This window comes from Chondrus crispus, genomic scaffold (assembly GCF_000350225.1).
Source record: "Chondrus crispus Stackhouse genomic scaffold, scaffold_226, whole genome shotgun sequence".
NCBI lineage: Eukaryota > Rhodophyta > Florideophyceae > Gigartinales > Gigartinaceae > Chondrus > Chondrus crispus.
This window is the reverse complement of record NW_005179103.1, coordinates 148720-166719: the sequence shown is the minus strand read 5'-3', so window position 1 is coordinate 166719 and position 18000 is coordinate 148720. Positions and strand designations below refer to the sequence as shown.

The 18000-nt window shown below is 50.2% G+C and overlaps 7 protein-coding genes; 5 read left to right on the top strand and 2 right to left on the bottom strand.

Moving 5' to 3' along the window:
* The first annotated feature begins 1140 nt into the window (after window positions 1–1140).
* Window positions 1141–4572, top strand: CHC_T00009057001 (UDP-GlcNAc: peptide-N-acetylglucosaminyltransferase, family GT41). XM_005715719.1 is given in 2 exon segments: window positions 1141–4116; window positions 4117–4572. The coding sequence occupies 1 exon segment, from the start codon at window positions 1141–1143 to the stop codon at window positions 4114–4116; it is 2976 nt and encodes a 991-aa protein (XP_005715776.1). The 3' UTR covers window positions 4117–4572.
* Window positions 4573–4895: 323 nt separating this feature from the next.
* CHC_T00004335001 (hypothetical protein) lies at window positions 4896–5828 on the top strand. Its single transcript, XM_005715718.1, has one exon. The coding sequence runs from the start codon at window positions 4896–4898 to the stop codon at window positions 5826–5828; it is 933 nt and encodes a 310-aa protein (XP_005715775.1).
* Window positions 5829–5971: 143 nt separating this feature from the next.
* CHC_T00004334001 (hypothetical protein) lies at window positions 5972–8776 on the bottom strand. Its single transcript, XM_005715717.1, has one exon. The coding sequence runs from the start codon at window positions 8774–8776 to the stop codon at window positions 5972–5974; it is 2805 nt and encodes a 934-aa protein (XP_005715774.1).
* Window positions 8777–11272: 2496 nt separating this feature from the next.
* Window positions 11273–13322, top strand: CHC_T00004333001 (hypothetical protein). XM_005715716.1 is given in 2 exon segments: window positions 11273–12865; window positions 12866–13322. 1 exon segment carries the CDS (start codon window positions 11273–11275, stop codon window positions 12863–12865), a length of 1593 nt encoding a protein of 530 aa, XP_005715773.1. The 3' UTR covers window positions 12866–13322.
* An 828-nt stretch (window positions 13323–14150) lies between these two features.
* CHC_T00004332001 (hypothetical protein) lies at window positions 14151–14330 on the top strand. XM_005715715.1 is given in 2 exon segments: window positions 14151–14315; window positions 14316–14330. 1 exon segment carries the CDS (start codon window positions 14151–14153, stop codon window positions 14313–14315), a length of 165 nt encoding a protein of 54 aa, XP_005715772.1. The 3' UTR covers window positions 14316–14330.
* A 1007-nt stretch (window positions 14331–15337) lies between these two features.
* Window positions 15338–16985, top strand: CHC_T00004331001 (hypothetical protein). XM_005715714.1 is given in 2 exon segments: window positions 15338–16735; window positions 16736–16985. 1 exon segment carries the CDS (start codon window positions 15338–15340, stop codon window positions 16733–16735), a length of 1398 nt encoding a protein of 465 aa, XP_005715771.1. The 3' UTR covers window positions 16736–16985.
* A 255-nt stretch (window positions 16986–17240) lies between these two features.
* On the bottom strand, window positions 17241–17885 carry CHC_T00004330001 (hypothetical protein). The gene has a single exon (XM_005715713.1). It carries the CDS (start codon window positions 17883–17885, stop codon window positions 17241–17243), a length of 645 nt encoding a protein of 214 aa, XP_005715770.1.
* Between the last annotated feature and the right edge of the window lie 115 nt (window positions 17886–18000).

Genomic DNA, 18000 nt, shown 5'->3' with positions numbered 1-18000 from the left:
ACGGCCTCTGCCGCCCGACCCCCCGAATCCGCTACTCACTCTCTTGCGAATCCCTCCGCGGCGTATTATGAAGCCCCTATTGCTCCAGTCGAACACTCGCACCCGCCGCTACTGGATTTGCCGGGGCCCGTCGTGCCTGCTGCCCCCACTTTTTCCGACCAGCAGCATGTCATGCATGTCGATACGAAAGCAACCATCTCACCGGACACGAAAGACCAGCGCGACCATTTGCAAATCCAGCCTCAGTCACTCCAGCAGGTACAACCCAAGCATCACGTCCATCATTCGCTCCCGCCCCTACCCTCGCCACCTCAACGTGTTCCAGAATTTTCAGCTCCGCGGATGCCTCACCAGCACATATCTGTGCCCAAGTATGGGCCACACCAGGAACCGCCGAGAGGGCTCTCCCTGTCATTGACGCAGCCACTTGCTCAGCTTGGGTCTGCTCATGTCGCTTCCTCGCCGCTGGAATCGCAACAACAACAACAACAACAACAACAAGATCTCAGGAAGTCAACCCTTCAGCAGAGGCAGCTACCTCCGATACAGATGCAACCGGGAGCGCAGCAAGCTTCTATGCACTACCAAATCGCAGAGCCTGCAATGCTTGTTGGGGAACGAAAGCAAGAACCGGATGTGCTCCCATCGATGCCCCAAGAGCCTCTCATGTCGATTACATCGCATATGCAGCATAGCCACAGCCACGGCCACAGCCACAGACATTCAATACCCCCTTTCGCCACGACGCAAGTAACCACAACAGTGCAACCGCAGAATACGGAGCATCTCAGCCAGCAGATGAGACAGATGAGGTCACAGAGGCCTTCGCACCAGCATCGAATGTCTCCCTTTGCTCCACAACAACCGGAACCGCCTATTAGAGCCATGGCACCGGAGCTCAGGCCCCCGGAAGTCTTTCAGCCAAAGGATTCGCCCACTCCTCAGCACATGCCGCCACCGCAGCAGCAGCCGCAGCAGCAGCAGCAATCATCACACGAAATACTCTTTGCTGAAGGGCCTGGCTACGTTTCTTCCGCGCGCAACTCAGTCATACGAGAGAACAGGAACGGGAGACAGTCTTCGTTTCTGCCAACGTCGATTGTTCCAAACGCTATACTATTACCTGAGCAGCAGAACGTGATGTTGCAGCAATACCCAGGGAGAGGCGTCGGTCCAGTAGAGCCATCAGTGGGAGGTCAGTCTTCCCATGCATATTTATCGAAGCAGGTGATACAGAATCACCCTTTGCAGCCTGACATGTTTCCAGCATCTGAGATGTTGTCCTCAGCTCAGGTTGGATTCCAGATGCCCCAGGACCACCCCGTAATGTCAGTGCCGGGACCAATGGCGGTAGATCCGAGGCCGACAGCAATACCCTATACCGTCATGCCTCAAGAGCAGTCAGCAACGGTGTTGCTGAACGCTCCTCTTCAGAACCAGTTGGAGCACGGTCTCACTCAGACGATGGGTCCCTCCTCGGACATGGGTATTCATCCCATGGTGCAGCCAGTTTTGCCTGGCCAAACCGCGTTTGGCGTTCCAGATCTACTTCCTGTTGGACAGTTTGTGGTTAGGCCTGATATGCTGGAACAGTATTTGGCTGTTGGCAATGTGTGCCGTGAGATTGGAAGACTCGACCTCGCTGCCAGTACCTTCCGCGCGTGCATGACGATTAGCCCAGATTCCATGGAGGCTCGAGCTGCATACAACGCCTGTTACTACAGTCAGTCTTTCTTCGAACCCTCCATGGAAATCGGCACTGTTTTCCCAGAGGACACCTTCAACGACGTAGGGAATGCGTTGCGCTCTCTCGGTCACACAAGTGAGGCTGAATGTGCGTATAGAGCTGCTTTGAAGATTGCGCCTCGCCATGCGCATGCCTGGAATAACCTAGGCAACGCCATGCGGGCGAAAGGTCAAATCATGGAAGCAATGCAATGCTACACTTCATCGCTTACTTCGCAGCCTGGTTTTGCCGCAGCACACTGCAACCTCGCTGGGTTGTTGCGTGATCAAGGGAAGCCTCAAGAAGCAGAGGCACAATACAGAGCTGCCATCATGTCCAGTCCAAACCTGCCTGAGGCTGCTGCTGGTCTTGGCACTGCATTGCGAGACATGGGTCGTACAGAGGAAGCTGTTTCATTTTACGTCAGAGCCGTCAGCTTGCAACCAGGTGCTGCGGACCATCATGCAAACCTGGCAAATACATACAAGGACCTGAATCGCATAGAGGAGTCGATTATGAGCTATCAAGCAGCACTGTGCTTGCAACCAGACCTACCTGATGCATTTTGCAACATGGTTCATTCACTCAGCGTTATTTGTGATTGGAGGCAAAGAGAGCAAAACTTTGCCACGCTGCTCGCTATTGTCGACCGGCAGTTAGACACTCTGCTTCATCACCCAGCCACGAACCCCCGATTGTACAGCGCACTTGCAGGTGCACTACCCAACTCTACGCCGCAATTGGTCGATGTCTGCGGTGGATCGAGGTCAGAACGGGATGGAGCCTCTGTATCAGCCAGCACCACAAGAGATGAAGACTGCACCGAAAGAACACCACGACGCAAGTTCATTCATCACCCATCATCTCCGACTGTGGTACGGAAAGCTCGAATGCGCGGAGAGTTTGCAAAGTTTATGACGAATTCCCCAGCTGTCGTCGCCCCTGTGCTGGCAAGCGGCCTGCCAAGCGTCCAACCATTCCATGCTCTTATTTATCCTATGAGCCCAGAAAAGTTTCGAGCATTGTCCGCTGCATATGCAACTCGTGCAGAGTCGATGGTGGCCGGTATTCTCCAAGTGAGGCAGAAATGGACCGTACCGAAAGGGTCGCGGCCAAGGCTGAAAGTCGGTTACGTGTCCTCTGATTACAATAACCACCCTTACAGTCACTTGACTCAGAGTATTTACGGTTTGCACGGAAACGGTGGTAATGTGGAATGTTACTGTTACGCATTAACCGCATCGGATCAATCGGCTTGGCGCTTGCGAATTGAGAGAGAATCAGAGCACTTTAGAGACATCTCGAATATGAGTGCAAAGCAGTCTGCCGAGACAATTGCGAATGACGGAATCCACGTTCTCGTGAACTGCAATGGTTATACAAAAGGGGCCCGCACAGAACTCTTCGCTTTGAGGCCAGCACCAGTTCAGGTTTCGTTTATGGGCTTTCCAGGAACATTAGGGGCGCACTACATCGAATATTTCATTACTGACACAGTGACTTCACCACCGGAGATGGCTTCGCGAATGCACTCGGAAGCTTTGCTGTACCATCCACATAGCTACTTTGTCAATGACCATCGTCAGACGAGTATTCCGGGGCCGGCCGCACACCCATCTGGTCGTCTCACAAGGGCTCATTACGGTTTGCCGGAGGACTGCTTCTTATTTCTGATGCACAATCAGTTGTACAAACTATCACCTGACACATTCGACGTATGGGCACGAATACTGAAGCGCGTCCCAGGTTCGAAGCTCTGGCTGCTTCGGTTTCCACCCTCTGGGGAGCGAAGAATACGAGCAGAGGCTGCCGCTCGAGGCTTAGGGCCCGAGCGGCTCATATTCACAGACGTTGCTGGGAAGGAAGAGCATGTCGCGAGAGCGGGGCTTGGTGACTTGTTTTTGGATACACCCACGTGCAACGCTCACACGATTGGGACGGATGTGCTTTGGTCAGGTGTACCAATGATCACATGCCCGGGATCACTGTTCGCTTCACGAGTAGCGGCGAGTTTACTGACAGCCGCTGGGGTCCCTGAATTGATCGCCTCTGACATGAACGCGTACGAAGATTTAGCTGTAGACCTGGCAACGAACAGACCCAAGCTCCAGGCCATTCGAGCCAGAATCGAGAACTCAAGAAGCTCCAACCCACTCTTCGACACGGCAAGATGGGTGAGAAACGTGGAAGGTTTGTACTGGGGCGCCTGGAAGAATTTCCAGGCCGGAAACGCACCAACTCATATTTTTGGAAAAGATGTGTATGATGGGACTACTATGGGGCAACGGCCAGCTCTAGTCGAGAGTCATTATTCAACGACGGACTCTCGCATATCGGAATCATTGTTACCGAGCTACGGACGGTTCTATAGTTCAACAGTTGCCACTTAGTGTGCCAGAGGGCATCACCCATATTATTACCCCACGATACCAACAAAACAACAAAAAGTAGATAGAAGAAGTAGCGTAGATATAGGTATTTCCCGGTTTTGGAAAAATATTAAGAGGCAAGAACTTGCCAATGTATAATGCAAGTCGGCATCTGCCGTCGCCTGCTCTCTTACACAGTCCGTCGGCTCTCGAAATTACTCAGCAGAAGACCCGAGTTGATCTCCACTTCGATTAGCAATCAATCATGGGTGTAACTCCACCTCGACTCGCGTGCAAACTGACCTCAAACGATGTTTGCGAGACCCACCACAGAAGTAAGCTTTGCTCCATGCCGAGTGCGTTACGAGGATGCCGAGTCCAGATATGGAATTAGCCTGTGCGTGCCTGCAGTGATACACAGACGTCTTGCTAGAGGCCATAAAAGTGCAGGGATGATAAAAAGCCTTACCATAGAAACAGCAGCAGCGCAACTAAAAGGCCCCTGATTCCCACGGTCTCGCACAGTACATTTATAACGTCTGTACACACAAATACGCAAGTTCTCAGAGATAATACTGCAGAAAAGACACTTGATAAAAAAAGCCTTTTACCCATATTACACTAATGGAGACATGAGTAGCGATTTATCCCTCCAAGTAAAGGCCACAGGCCCACTTGCGGATATGCAAACGGTTCCATAGCATTTTCTCCCTTTGTCAAGTGAGGAGAACTTTCCTGCGACATATGCGCTATCACGTCGCTTATGGAGGGTCAAATCCTGCCCAATAAATTTATCGTAAATGGATAGTCATTCTCTGATTCAAGGTCAAATACATGAAAGAACGATAGCGAAATCATCGAGCACGACCTGGAAATTTTCGTTGGTGAAGGCGGTCCACTGCCTCATCGTAGTCGTGCTTGGCATGTTTCGTCATGCAGCACAGCGTTACCTTGGTCGCACTGCGGGAAGGTTGCAGAACATTCGCCACGAACCGTGGCGGCCCACATGGCGAAGTGCGTGGCTCGCTCCTCCAAGACCGATTGGGATTCGCGTCAGAACATACTGCGACAATACCTCGCGCGTGACGCGCACTGGTGCGAGATGGTCACCAGAGCGAGAGGCTGCTATCCGTGAAAAGAACAAGAGCTTTGCCGCGTGGATGTTGGCGATCGCCCTTGGAACAATGGGTCTTTCGTACGCTTCCGTCCCGCTCTACCGCGTGTTCTGTCAGGTGACGGGGTTTGGCGGAACCGTTAGACGCGGTGATGGAGAAGAGACTGATGAATTTGTCACAGGCATCGAAGAAGCAAAGATTGTCGAGGACCGCCCGATCACGATACGGTTCAATGCCGATGTTTCGGCAAAGATGCCGTGGCGATTCACTCCATCGCAAGCTGAGATAGTCGTTCTTCCCGGCGAAACTGCCCTCGCTTTTTACGTTGCGAAGAATGAGTCCAAAGAGCCGATCACAGGTATCGCAACTTACAATGTCACGCCCGCAAAAGCTGGGATTTATTTCAATAAGGTGCAGTGCTTTTGTTTTGACGAGCAACGGTTGAAACCGGGCGAGGCTCTCGACATGCCTATCTTTTTCTTCATCGACCCAGAGTTTGCGCAGGACGAGAACATGGCGGACGTCAAGGACATCATGCTCTCTTATACTTTCTTTAGAGCAGAAGACGTGACGCCGGAGCAATTGCAACAGGCCCAAGCTTTAGCTTTTGGGCACTAACTTTTAGTGTAGTTTTTCCCGTGAACTCTTCATGAAACTCATTTGCCGCTGAACTACAGTAGGTTGTCTATTCATAGTAGTAATATAGCGACATGGAGAGAAGCCCCGGCAAGGTGGAAGATTCGAAAAAAAAAAAAAACATCCTAGGGCATTACAGAGATGCATTCGTCCAACTCATTCAAGAGTACGCTGGCGTCATGATGAAGCGCTGCTGCCGCATCTTCCCGCAGTGCACGTTCTAGTGCTGCGTCCACCAAGATGCGATGAAGGCGATCCCTCAAATGTGGGATTTTCATATCTGCTGTTAGTAAAGGCACAAGACGTACAGGATCCACTTTCCCGCCTGCAGGGCTATCAAGAAGAGCAGCCAAGGTGTCTGCGTGCGTCCGTGCGTGATCTATGAGACGTTCCCACAAAAGCTTGTCTCCGTGATCTGAGGCGAACTCTATTGCAACGTGCGTATCCCCAAGTTCATCAAGGAGAATGTCCATAGCTGAGTTCAAGTCTCCCATCCCTGACAACACAAAGACTCTTTCATTGGCAAGTTGTCCTTTTTTGAAGCCCTTCGGACCACCCATTTCTCGCAACGCGCGGTCTAAGGTGTAGTGCTTGCTCGTTCGCAGGAAATTAAACAACATGCCACTGCTCCCATGATCAACATAGAGCTTTAGGAGCTGGTTGTGATATTGCGGGGCTTGGTCTGCATCAATACGGAACATGGCATGCAGGTACATAAAGGTCCACGTGGGATTGTCTATCGTCAATAGTATCGGTACGACAGCTCCCGGAGGAAGTACAGTTTCGGGAGCATGTGAAAGGATATCTGTTGCTGCATCTGAGTCAATCATGTAAAGACCAGAAATCGTATCTCGGGATCGTACTGCCTCATATAGATGATGCGAACGAATGTAGTCATACACCTGGGGCGACTTTTCGCGAAGCAGCAAATTTAGAGTTTCGTCATGTCTCCCGGAGAGGCCATACATCATGAGTAGTCCTTCCCGCAGAGGCTCTCTTTCCGTGGAATTTTGTACTCCTTCCCCCGTAATTGCGAGTCGCTCCTCAATTGCTTTCGTCACGGCTGAGACTCCAAACACATCCGCTGGCCATGTCTTCAGAACCTCAAGCATCACGATCGAATTTGTCCCTGCTAATTCCACAAGAATATCGTTGTAACTTTGTTCCGGTAAACAGGGTTCGTATGTTGGAATTACTGGAGCTACTGTTCCTAGATGTCCGTTTTCCCAAAAGATGCTGATCCACCGCTTCCATCTTCTCACCCGCTTCGCCATAACTCTTTCACGAGCGCGAAACCCAACGTATGGCGCAGTCATTGTGATTGTCTCAGGCAGGACAGAGGCTAGCTTCTTGTAGTCACCAGATTCATGCAAAGACTCCAAAAACTGCTCCCCGACATCCTCTAACGACACCTCTGCCCGCCTTAAACTGCCGCCCGGTGCGGACTGCGCTGTGTGCAGGGCATCGGAAAATCGCCCTTGACCCAAAAGCCACTTGACACGCTCCGCAGTTGTCAGAGATCTTACGTAAACAACACCGCCCACTTCTTCGGCGTTTCCTTCATCTTTTTCGACTCGCAACGTCGCAGATGGCCAATGACCAACTATCAAAACCAGTGGATCACCTCCCGGCACGGTGAGCAAATCAGCATCCCACAAACCATGATATGGCATATGCATACTCTTCACGCTCTTGCCTTCAGATGTAGAGATAAGATGTAAAACCAGCTCATGTGAACGTGTTCCCACCAGGGCAGCAGCATCTCCATCACCGAAAGGGACAAACGAAAGTAGTGGCCCTTCATGGGGCCCTTCAATGGATGTAATATCGATATCGTCTTTAGTGATGTTCTCAGATTGGGAGTCCGCGAAGGAGAGTTCAGCTCTCTCAAGTCTGCAGGTAATCTCGATCTCGCGCTGTGGCGCTTGTTCAGGGGGTTCGACTTCTTTGAGAGGACCAATCTGAACAATCCGCGATCCTGATGGCCAGGTGATATACACCGAAACGGTTGCCTCGCCATGGGGCGAGAGTGCAATATCATCATTTGTCTCCATGTAGACCTTTGTCTTTGGAATCCACCTCCCTTCCTGGACAGTGCGACGGTCACCCTCTGCTTCTTTTTGAATGATTGTTTGCGCTGAGTTTGCTTTTGCGCGAGCAGCTTGCGTGCTAGAGGGGAGTGTCGTGGGTCTTGCTTCTGCTCCTTCTCGCTGTTGACCAACAGCGCTTCTTCCTTTGCTTCTGAAGCCCCCGCTGTGATCACCAGCCCATGTGCTAGGTTTCCCCACAGTGGCGGGTGATGCCGGAGCTGTGGAGCCTGGTCCAGCGATGACACAGATGGCGCGATTTGCCCTGGTATCGTGAACCTTGACTGCGTCTTTCCCAGCAACTACCAACATATTTTGCATCCATTTAAGGTCTGTAACCAACATAGCAGACGGCTCCTCTACAGTGTAATCCGAGCCTCCAAACCATCCAGAAGTATGAATACAAACACGTCCTCCCTGCTCCGCGTACGCAACCCGATATCCATACCTTGGCTTCCCAAAGTTCGGGTCAATGGCAAGCGCAAGTACTGGATGTGCGGCATTCTTCACAAAAGAAACCGTTGCCTTTGTGAGCATACCCGTGCCAGAGAGGTCATTCCCTACTACGAGCCCCGCCCCAGTGAACAAGCGAGCGACGCGTATGTCATTACGCGCAGAGCCTACTGAGGCAATAACTTCATCGCAAAGGGCGACGGCAGATACGGAGCCAACGTGAAGCGCTTCGTATGAGTCGAGGAGGTTGCCAAAGACGTCGTACAGGGTGAGTGTGCCGTTCGAAAGGCCGAGTAGGACGAACTTGGATGAGGCTGCCGCACAAGTAACGAAACTGGAGGGGGTGGGGAGCGTAGCGAAAGAGCCGACGGAGAATGCCGGCTCCGCCATGACGGCAACTCGATGGCGCCGTATGGAAAGCTCTTGGCGTGCGACAGGAGAACGTTAACTTGAGTTTGAGAGAGGAGGCGAGCATACGAAGAGTTGGTACTGTACGATTCGTAGCGGTGAATTGGATAGCAGTTACGATGCTTACAGAAACATGGATGTAAATATCATTGCCATTGCTGGCACAGGGCAAGTCAGAATGGAGATCTTTCAATGTGGAGGACGATTGGTTCAAAAGAATGCTTGCCACGTATGTGCAACAAGGGCAGCCAAGCACACATACTGTACTGTAGGGATATGTTGAGCTTTGAACAATCCCCCTTTCAACAGAAACAAGTCTTCTGATACTGTAACGCTTGGTCGGATAGACGCTACCTTAGCGAGCTCTGATAGAACACAAACCTTCTATGCCAAATTGCGAGAAGATTAAATCAACAAGCCCGACGATGATTTTAAAAGACTTGAACAATGAGGAAGATGCCATGATGTCCCTTGAATGTTCACAAGAAATTTGTCACATGGCTGTTACTTTTGGTATCATCCACGAATTTTATTGAAAACTTCACAGTGGAATTCTCAGTTGACTTAAACAGTGCGTTATGTCTCTGAAACCAGAAGCGGCAGACTTCCATTCATCAAAGGCGTTTATACGCCCCATACAGTGAAGAAAGAAGACGAGAGCATTGTATTACCAACGGCCTAACAAGTGGGAGTAAGAACGTCTTCGTACCTTTTCTCGTTCAACATACTTTCTATCTCTCTAAAGTTCATTTTTATGATGGCAGAGAAGCAATTCCTTGTATTTCAGTGTGACTGTTCCAATGACTTAACTTTTGATTTACATATGCTACCTAAACCGACCCCTCAGTCCATGCCCGTCCATAGTTTCGTATAAATCATGTTCCCTTCGGGATGTAGCTCAATTCGCAACTGGATTTTTCTTGTATTAATAGTCATGTCAATCACGAAAGCCTTGTTGTGAGGCGATGATATGCATTCTCACAAACACTTTCGGATTCAATCGTATCAAACTGTGCCTTCTGGAAACAGCTTTATTCCATATCCTTTTCGAGAAAGTGAAGGAGGACTACCAGTCTTTTGCGGAGTCTTACGAAGAAAAACTGCAGTGAAGTTATACCTTGACTTCCTGCGCAGCAGACTTCGAAATAGATTTTCGATGAGCAAAATACTCCATAGATGACTGTGATTTTGGTTTATAACTTATGCAATTTCAAGACAAAGAAAACACCTGCATGTGTGATATCGCTACAGGCATAGAGAAACGTTTTGTTTCATTGGGACCTGCAGGTCTCTTCATAAATCGGCGAATGCTACATGCAATTTCTAAGTGTAGAGATTTTTAGGTGCACAAGACTTATCTATGTCAGATTTCGACATCCAGCAGATATCCTTTTGTGGTTTGTGAAAGTTTTTCTTTGTAGAGAAGAATGAGGGGGGTCCGAGATGGAATCGCTTGGTTCAAAGCATGCTTATGCGTTGAGAGCCGTTGATGGAACCCAATTTGATGTTAACTGGACTGATGACATTGTGACAATCGGACCGTTGTAAGAAAAAGATGTGTAATCCCCTTCACTATCTCGCATCTTGTCACACGCTGATTCGCAATAATCCCTGCCAGCTCACTTTTTTCGTCCAGAGGTAAAAGTTATAGTTCGACGCGGCTGTAGCTCTCGACGATAGGCTCTGGAAATCAGCTAACCTGCCACCCTAAAGAATAGCAGCCAAACTTCCTCGCCTGCGCCTGGATACCCTGAGTGCAGTGTACGTCTTCGCCATATGAGTGTGCGATGCTGCGCCCTGGTTTGTAGCTAGGTAGCCAAAAATGACGACTACTAGCTCTTTCGCGGAGCCTTTTCGCCTTGTAACGCCAGGTGAATCGCTGTATAACCGCTGTTCTATGAGACCATGTCCACCCGCTTCTGCCATTTCACTCTTGTTTCCTCCCCCTCACCTCCTTCATTCCCGTGCCACCCATATCCATGCATCGCTCCAGAGGACTTCGCCATATGCTCACTACCATATCAAGTGCAACTCCCCCCTGAAACCAAGCATAATTTTCGTTTGCATTCACACCTCGCTCCTGCTGCTTTTTTTTTGAACTGGGTCCTCTGGAATCTACCACAACCTTTCGTCTTCATGCGCCTATTTTACACAGGATGTGCTAATCAGTTGCAATCGTGAACGAGAATGTATCTAAAGTAAGTGAGATAATTGTGGGATGGAATGTTGACGTGTGACATTGACACTGAAAGACACTGCGGGTGCGTGACGGCATTCAAAATCCTCCTCAAGCCGCACTTTTTCATAGAAACTGTGTGATATTCGTTTGGTAATTTTGAGCCCCACTCAAGAAAATCGTTTCAATTTTCACCGCTACCATATGCAAGATGAGCAAGGAGCATTATCGCTTGCAAGCTCCACGCAACGCCTGGGTCTTTGAATGTCGACGAGTCCGACTTGCGGCAACTTGGGACCGCAATGGGAAGTGACGTGATACCTGCCGAAGCGGGGACGTACGTCACACAACAGCCTTCATCGTTGGCCGTGTTAAGCGGAGCACCGGGCAGACGAATGCCGAGATGGCGAATCATTTTGTGCACGGTAGCAATGGCAGGGGTGCAAGTATGCTATGCTGCACAGATCAACCATGGAACGTCCGAGCTTCTCCTGCTTGGAATGTCATCTCGTTTGGTGTCATTGGCGTGGCTTGCAGGGCCCTTGTCAGGTCTTGTGATGCAACCACTTGTAGGGCGTTTGTCTGATCGGTGCACAAGCAGACTTGGCCGACGTCGCCCTTTTCTCATCTTAGGCTCTATCTTGACCTCTTTATCGTTGCTAATGTTCTCAAATGCAGAGCTCCTGGCCGGCGTTTTCGTCGATGGGTCGAAAACAAAATCTGTCGCCTTGTCAATTGCGATTGTTGCTTTCTTTCTCATGGACTTTTCCATTCAGATCGTGCAGGCACCATTGCGGGCTCTTGTTACTGACGTCGTCCCTAAGAAGCAACGAGCGCTTGCAAATTCTTACATTGGCGTGTTCTCAGGCGTAGGACTACTTGTTGGTGGATTGCTCACTTCGATTAGTCTACGGCGAATATTGCCGGTGTTCCGTTCGGATGTTCAGGCTCTTTTTTTCGTCGCATCGGCCGTCCTTTTGATTGCAGTCACTGTGTGCGTGATTTCAACGAGGGAGGAAGTGGTACCGCGAGGGGCTTCATACGCGCCGTTGTCCTCACCAGAAGAAGAACAAGCGGAACGATATGCAAGGCAGCGTAGGCCCCCGCTAGAGGGATTGCGCAGAGTTCCACGGCCTTTCTGGCAGGTATTTACTGTGCAGCTTTGTACGTGGGTTGGATTCTTCACACTGTTCGTGTACAGGAATGCATGGGTTGGTCGAAATATCTATCTCGGTGATGGGAACGCTTCTATGGGTTCGGAAGAGCGCAGAGTGTTTGAAGAAGGTGTTCGCCTCGGAGGTAGGGGTCACGCTCTGATGGCGGCGATTACGCTCGGATACTCGCTAATATTGCCAGGGTTGCTGAGGTGTTTCGGGGTCGTGAATGTGTACGCATTTTCGCAAGTTGTGGAAGCGATTTGCCTCCTTGTCGCCCCTCTCATCCGAGGCATGGAGGGTCAAGAGTATCCAGGTGCGGGTCTTCAAGCCGCGACTCTCATTGACATCGGGATGTTTGGTGTTGTGTGGGCGACGACAATGGGAGTGCCTTGGACATTGGTTGGGGATGCACTGGAGTCTGATGAATGGTATGCAAGACGCGTAGGACTATTTCAGACGGTATTCAACGCATCGCAGAGCTTCCCTCAGCTGGTAGTTGGCGCGGCTATTGCGCCCGTGGTGCTGATTATAGCAAATGACGATCCGGCGTACGTGATGTTTGCGGGAGGGTTGTTTGCATTGTGTGGCGCAATATTGGTTGTGGTGCTGCGAGTGAACGTTTTCGAGGCGACGGAGAAACGGGGGATGCGGCATTTGAGGAACAGGGATGAAGATGCGTGGGGATTTCTTTCCTCGGATGAGGAAGACGAGAATGGGGACAACGCAGGAGGGTTTTAGCAGCAGGACTGTCACGTTGACGTTTCTTTGTTCGCCATGATTGCGACTGTACCGTAGTCTAGCACTAATACTGTAGCAGGTGTTGGTTTCAATTGTTACACTGGTTACACGGCGAGGCTGAGGTTAGATTAGCGTTCAGATGGGAAGGTAGATTGATTGCGCGTCGGCTGTACATTTGGATGAGGGAAGAAGAGATGGGCATTTTGGCTGTTGCGGTGCCGGGCGCAGGTGCGAGGCACACCACAATAAGAATACAGCCATCTCATTTTTCTGCATACCTGTATGTTGCTCGAATTCACATGGGGAGTACAAGGGTATACCATACCCAAAGATACCGTCAGAGGGCGAGCTAGGATCTAGCAGATCTTCCCTTCGAAGGATATACTGTAAGGGTGACCCCACCGCCAACAAAATTTCAGTCCTAAAATTCCAACTACTAAAGTTTGGACCGATGGAAGAGATTTGAACCCCACCGCGCCAGCATTTGTCCTAAAGTTTAGAATTTGGGCAGGATTCTTTTCCAAACCAAAATTATTTGGTCGAGATTTTTGTCCAAAGCGCCGTTTGGGCGATCTTCGTTCTATAGTAACGGTACAGAAAACATCTGAATTTCATGTGCTTACAGCTCTACCAAAGCTCTTCCAAATGACTTTGCGCCAATTGTGCAACAGACGCGTGCAGTAGCTTGCTTCTTTGCGCCAAATGTATTTCTACGACAGACTTGTAGCCTAAGAGCATCCCCACCGGCGAGTGTAAAGTGCTAAATATTTTAGAAACTTGGCGAGCCTTGATTGGCCTCTCGCTATTATACACCTTTGCTTTTTTAAGACCTTGCCGAGAACTGCATTGACCTGCAGGTCAACCCCACCGGCAAAAAACCGCACCCTCCTACTTGTGAAGTGCATGCTCCTACTCACTGAAGTCCGATGCAAACGCCTTTACAACCTCCACGGAGTACCATTGGCATCTCTGACTTCGTGGAGGACGACATTCTCGATATTGTTGAGGATGTTTTGTCTTCGGACAGCGACAGTGAGCCCCCAAAACACAAAGGCTCTTATCCGGGGAAAAAGCCAAATCTCGAGCCCAACCCAAAACGAGAGCGAGGTGCGCAACTGCTAGTGACGGCTGTCCCTTCGAAAGACGTACGGTGGCTGCCAGACAAACTTACGTTTGGTGCAGACATGAACAGGATGGGGAGGAGTGTTGGTGGAGACTCGCCTCTCCACTGGAGAGAGAGGCTCAACTTCAAGACCCCTTCAACCAACTTTCACTTCGCGGGAAAATGGAATTTGAACCAATCAGCGTTTGCCACCTCAAATGCATAGTTCTAAATTTTGGTGCTATATTCTCGATTTTTACAACCCGAATTTATCTCGATGTAAAAAGTAATGCATCTTTTCGAAACGGTGGGAGTAGTGAAGAGGGGTGTAAAATATTAAAGTTGTAAAAATTCGTTTTTTTACAACTTTAGCCTCACTGGTGGGGATGCTCTAATTGGGGTGACCCTGAATATGATAGAAGTATCGTGTTACAGGCGCGGTGGGGTTCATCTCTGAATCACCACCTCCCCCAAAGCGCGGCTTGATTAAAAGATAGTAGATCCAATTACCGGAGGACAACTGTCTGCTTTTTGCGATTTTGGCCAAGGCGCGGTGGGGTCACCCTAACATTAGTAGATAACAAGACATTGGTGCTTGATTGCCAACCGCCCAATGGATTTTGATACAGTAGATGAGCAAAATGGAAACTGCTCTGAATCTAATTTCTGAAAGACGCCCGGAACAGGGTTTGTCCCATTGCAAGAGGTATTGCAGGACGCTTCGTGGCAATAGGGCAGTTCTCTCTGGGAAGAATGTTTTTCTTGTTTTGATCTAGGCGAACGATTGCTGCGTGGTGGATTACAGTTATCCACTGAACGGCGTGAGCAGCATGTTTATTGTTGCAATGTGCAGAGTTAATTCATCCAGCAGGCGTTGTGATTTGCTTGAATGTCCGGAGTTTGCAAACGAGCGTACAAATTCTTTTGTGGAGGAATGGGTGAAGATTTAATTTGTCCACACGACCTGAATTTATGCTTTGGCCTGAAGGGTTTTCTCGAGAGCGGCCTACCCGATCATTTGCTTTGCCACATCCAATGGAGTCGTTGCAAGTGTCCCTGAGGTTGGTACCCTGACAAGGAAACCTCCCGTAATCACCAATCATCGTCGTCAGAACCGAAATTCCCACGTGTACGTCCAAATGTTGACTGACGGCGGCCTCGTCATCAACCTTCGTCAACGACTTCAGGTCCCTCGGCACAGTAAGTACAGAACTGTGTATCACATGTGTATCATCCGTCTTCACGGCAGCATTCCATTCATGTGAAAAGGTCCCTTCCTCCTTCCGCCAGCGCTTCTACACATCCACACTCGACCATCTCCTCTACTTCCACATTCGGATGACCCTTCTCAACGAGATCCGCCCTCAGCGATGACTGGCATCGCCCTCCGTGCCCGGTTGGCCGTCACCCTCACTCTGGTCGCCCTCCTGTTCGTCTGCTTCTGCTTCTCCGACGCCCAGTTGGACCTTGTTGCAGCCACATGTCCGGACGTCGGCACCATTGACCAGCATTCCGTGCGCCTCATCCAGTCGCACCTAGAGCGTATGCTTCCAGCCTCGACTTTCTTCTCCGTCTTTTCCGTCAATTTGGATAAGGGCTGCCCTTTCTGGCAGGATGACGCTCAATGCGTCATCCGCGAATGCTCCGTTTGCCACTGCGATGACTCGGAAATCCCGCCCGCCTGGCTCCGCGAGCCCCACAAGGAGAAAGCCTGCCGTGATGGCGAGGCTTGCACCAAACAGGATAGGCTCAACGACGTTGACCGCAGCTTGACGGGACTCGCGGCGTTGGTTGGACAGCCGGTCTGGCATACAGCCGACAGCGATGCCTGGACCATCCGCGACGAAGAGGACGACAAGTTTTTCGTCGATTTGCGAAAGAACCCGGAGCAGTACACGGGCTACTCTGGCCCCAATGCGAGGAGGATTTGGGAAGCTGTTTACGATGAGAATTGCTTCACCTTTTCGCAAAAATGCAGGTCCGGCATTTGTGACGTCGATACTTGCAAGGAAGAACGCGTCTTGTACACCCTTATTTCGGGTCTGCACGCGTCAATCAGTATGCATATTGCGAAGCGTTACCTCCTTGGCGAGCGGTGGGGCGTCAATACAAGCATTTATCGCGAGCGTTTGCGGGATCATCCGGAGCGGATAGCCAACCTCAAGCTTGCGTTTGCTGTGGTTTTGCGTGCTGTATCAAAGGCATCGACCTCTTTGCACCCCGACTCCTACCCGTATGTCACTGGGAATAAGGAAAATGATGACAACACACAAAAAGAAGTAAAGAAGCTCCTATCCTTCCCGATTTTGCAACCGGGCTGTGAGGACAAGGTCTTCGACGAGTCGGACATGTTTTTGGAGAAGAATGAATACTTGTTGCCAGAGTTCAGATCTGGCTTCAGGAATCTCAGCATGATCATGGATTGCGTTGGTTGCGAAAAATGCCGGTTGTGGGGCAAGCTGCAATTCCTTGGACTGGGCACTGCGCTTCGCATTCTCTTTGAAGAAGAAACTCCCAACCTGGAGAGAAACGAGTTGATTGCTTTGTTCAATGTCTTCCACAAGCTCTCAAGCAGTGTCATCTGGGTTGAGAAAATGGAGGCGCTCCTCAAACGCGACTCTCGTGTGAAAGCAAGGTTCGGCGCGGTCGTTGCTGCCATTTTGTTGATTTTCTTAGCGTTGCAGCTCCGGTCACGGAAGGAACAAAAAAAGCCAGAAGAGAAGAAACCTGAGGACGAAGATTCGGGGCGCAAACCACATTCTCAGTAGGGACATGGCATCCTTCCAGTTGGAGCCTTATTGATAGATTAGATCCTTCCCTTTGTCTCCGAAACCCATTTCTACGTTTTGAGTCTTCCGGCCAAGACGATCGAGGACGATCAATTCACCGGGGCTGGCTCTTGATCCTAGGCTCAAGATGAGATGAGAGGCGGAGAAGCCGATAATCACAAACAGTGTGAAGCGAAGATTCTACTGTACATAGTGTGTAGTTCTTAAACAAGACAAATGTCGTCCTGAACATGCCGCTTGAGCTGCACTGCCCAAACTATTATCACAACTAGCCATGGCCGCAAGGCGCTCTGGCGCAAAACTGAAAACGCATCTGCCTCTGAGGATGTCGAATTCATACGATCCATCTACCGTAGGCATTTTGTCCATTCGTCTAGTGACATGGACTTCATAGTTGTGTTTTTCAAAGCAGTGTTAGGCACACTGCGTGAAAGGTTTGTTTACATGGATGTCAACAGCAGCTCACATCCGGAGCGGCTTTGCATTAACTATTTTCGATTCTTCGACTTGCAAGGGCCATACATGCAATTCGCAGGGTTGTCTCGTCATGCTTCGCAGACCCAAACGTAGGCACGGTGCGATTCATAAAGAGGGTCAAACTCTTGACCTTTGCAGCTACTTCCGCATCTTTCTTTACACCGGACGAACGGAATTCACTAGCCTCTGCACACTCGAAGCAACTCATGATGAGTCCTGCGAAAAGGGGCGCCAAGGCTGCGTTAGCACGTCCTTTCTTAGCTTTGACTATTAAATACTTGCTCGATAGCGACGACAAAGTGAGCCGCTTTTCAACCTTATCGCGAATACCAAAGCGTTGAATGAGGCATATGCGACACACCGACATGCGCATGTCGGGGTCCGTAATGGCGAAAATGAACAGCCCCAAGCTGGCGGGTTGCTCATATGCGAGACGCATGCAACTGTTAGCTAGTCTTGTTCGGACATCGTCTCTCACGGCTTGAGTTTGGTTCTTGATGTAAGCAGCATATAAACGGCTTAAGGCTTCCTGAAGTCTCGGCCCAAGGTCGCTGATAGTCATTGGCAGCAGTTCCGTAAATGGGGAGAGAAACGCTGCATGATGCATGACGGCATCTTTCAAGAAACGTGCTGTCTCTCCGTCCTTCTCCATCGCAATTGCGAAGACTTCAATCGCCATAGCTAGGTTTGCCGAACGTACATCGTCGAGACTTTCCTTCTTGTCCGAAAACTCCGATGTGTGACTCGCTTTCGCGTTGTAATATTCT

Coding starts and splice junctions, on each gene's coding strand:
- CHC_T00009057001 (XM_005715719.1), top strand. CDS start 1,141: ATGTTGCAGCAATACCCAGGGAGAGGCGTCGGTCCAGTAGAGCCATCA.
- CHC_T00004335001 (XM_005715718.1), top strand. CDS start 4,896: ATGGATAGTCATTCTCTGATTCAAGGTCAAATACATGAAAGAACGATA.
- CHC_T00004334001 (XM_005715717.1), bottom strand. CDS start 8,776: ATGGCGGAGCCGGCATTCTCCGTCGGCTCTTTCGCTACGCTCCCCACC.
- CHC_T00004333001 (XM_005715716.1), top strand. CDS start 11,273: ATGGGAAGTGACGTGATACCTGCCGAAGCGGGGACGTACGTCACACAA.
- CHC_T00004332001 (XM_005715715.1), top strand. CDS start 14,151: ATGGAATTTGAACCAATCAGCGTTTGCCACCTCAAATGCATAGTTCTA.
- CHC_T00004331001 (XM_005715714.1), top strand. CDS start 15,338: ATGACTGGCATCGCCCTCCGTGCCCGGTTGGCCGTCACCCTCACTCTG.
- CHC_T00004330001 (XM_005715713.1), bottom strand. CDS start 17,885: ATGGAGAAGGACGGAGAGACAGCACGTTTCTTGAAAGATGCCGTCATG.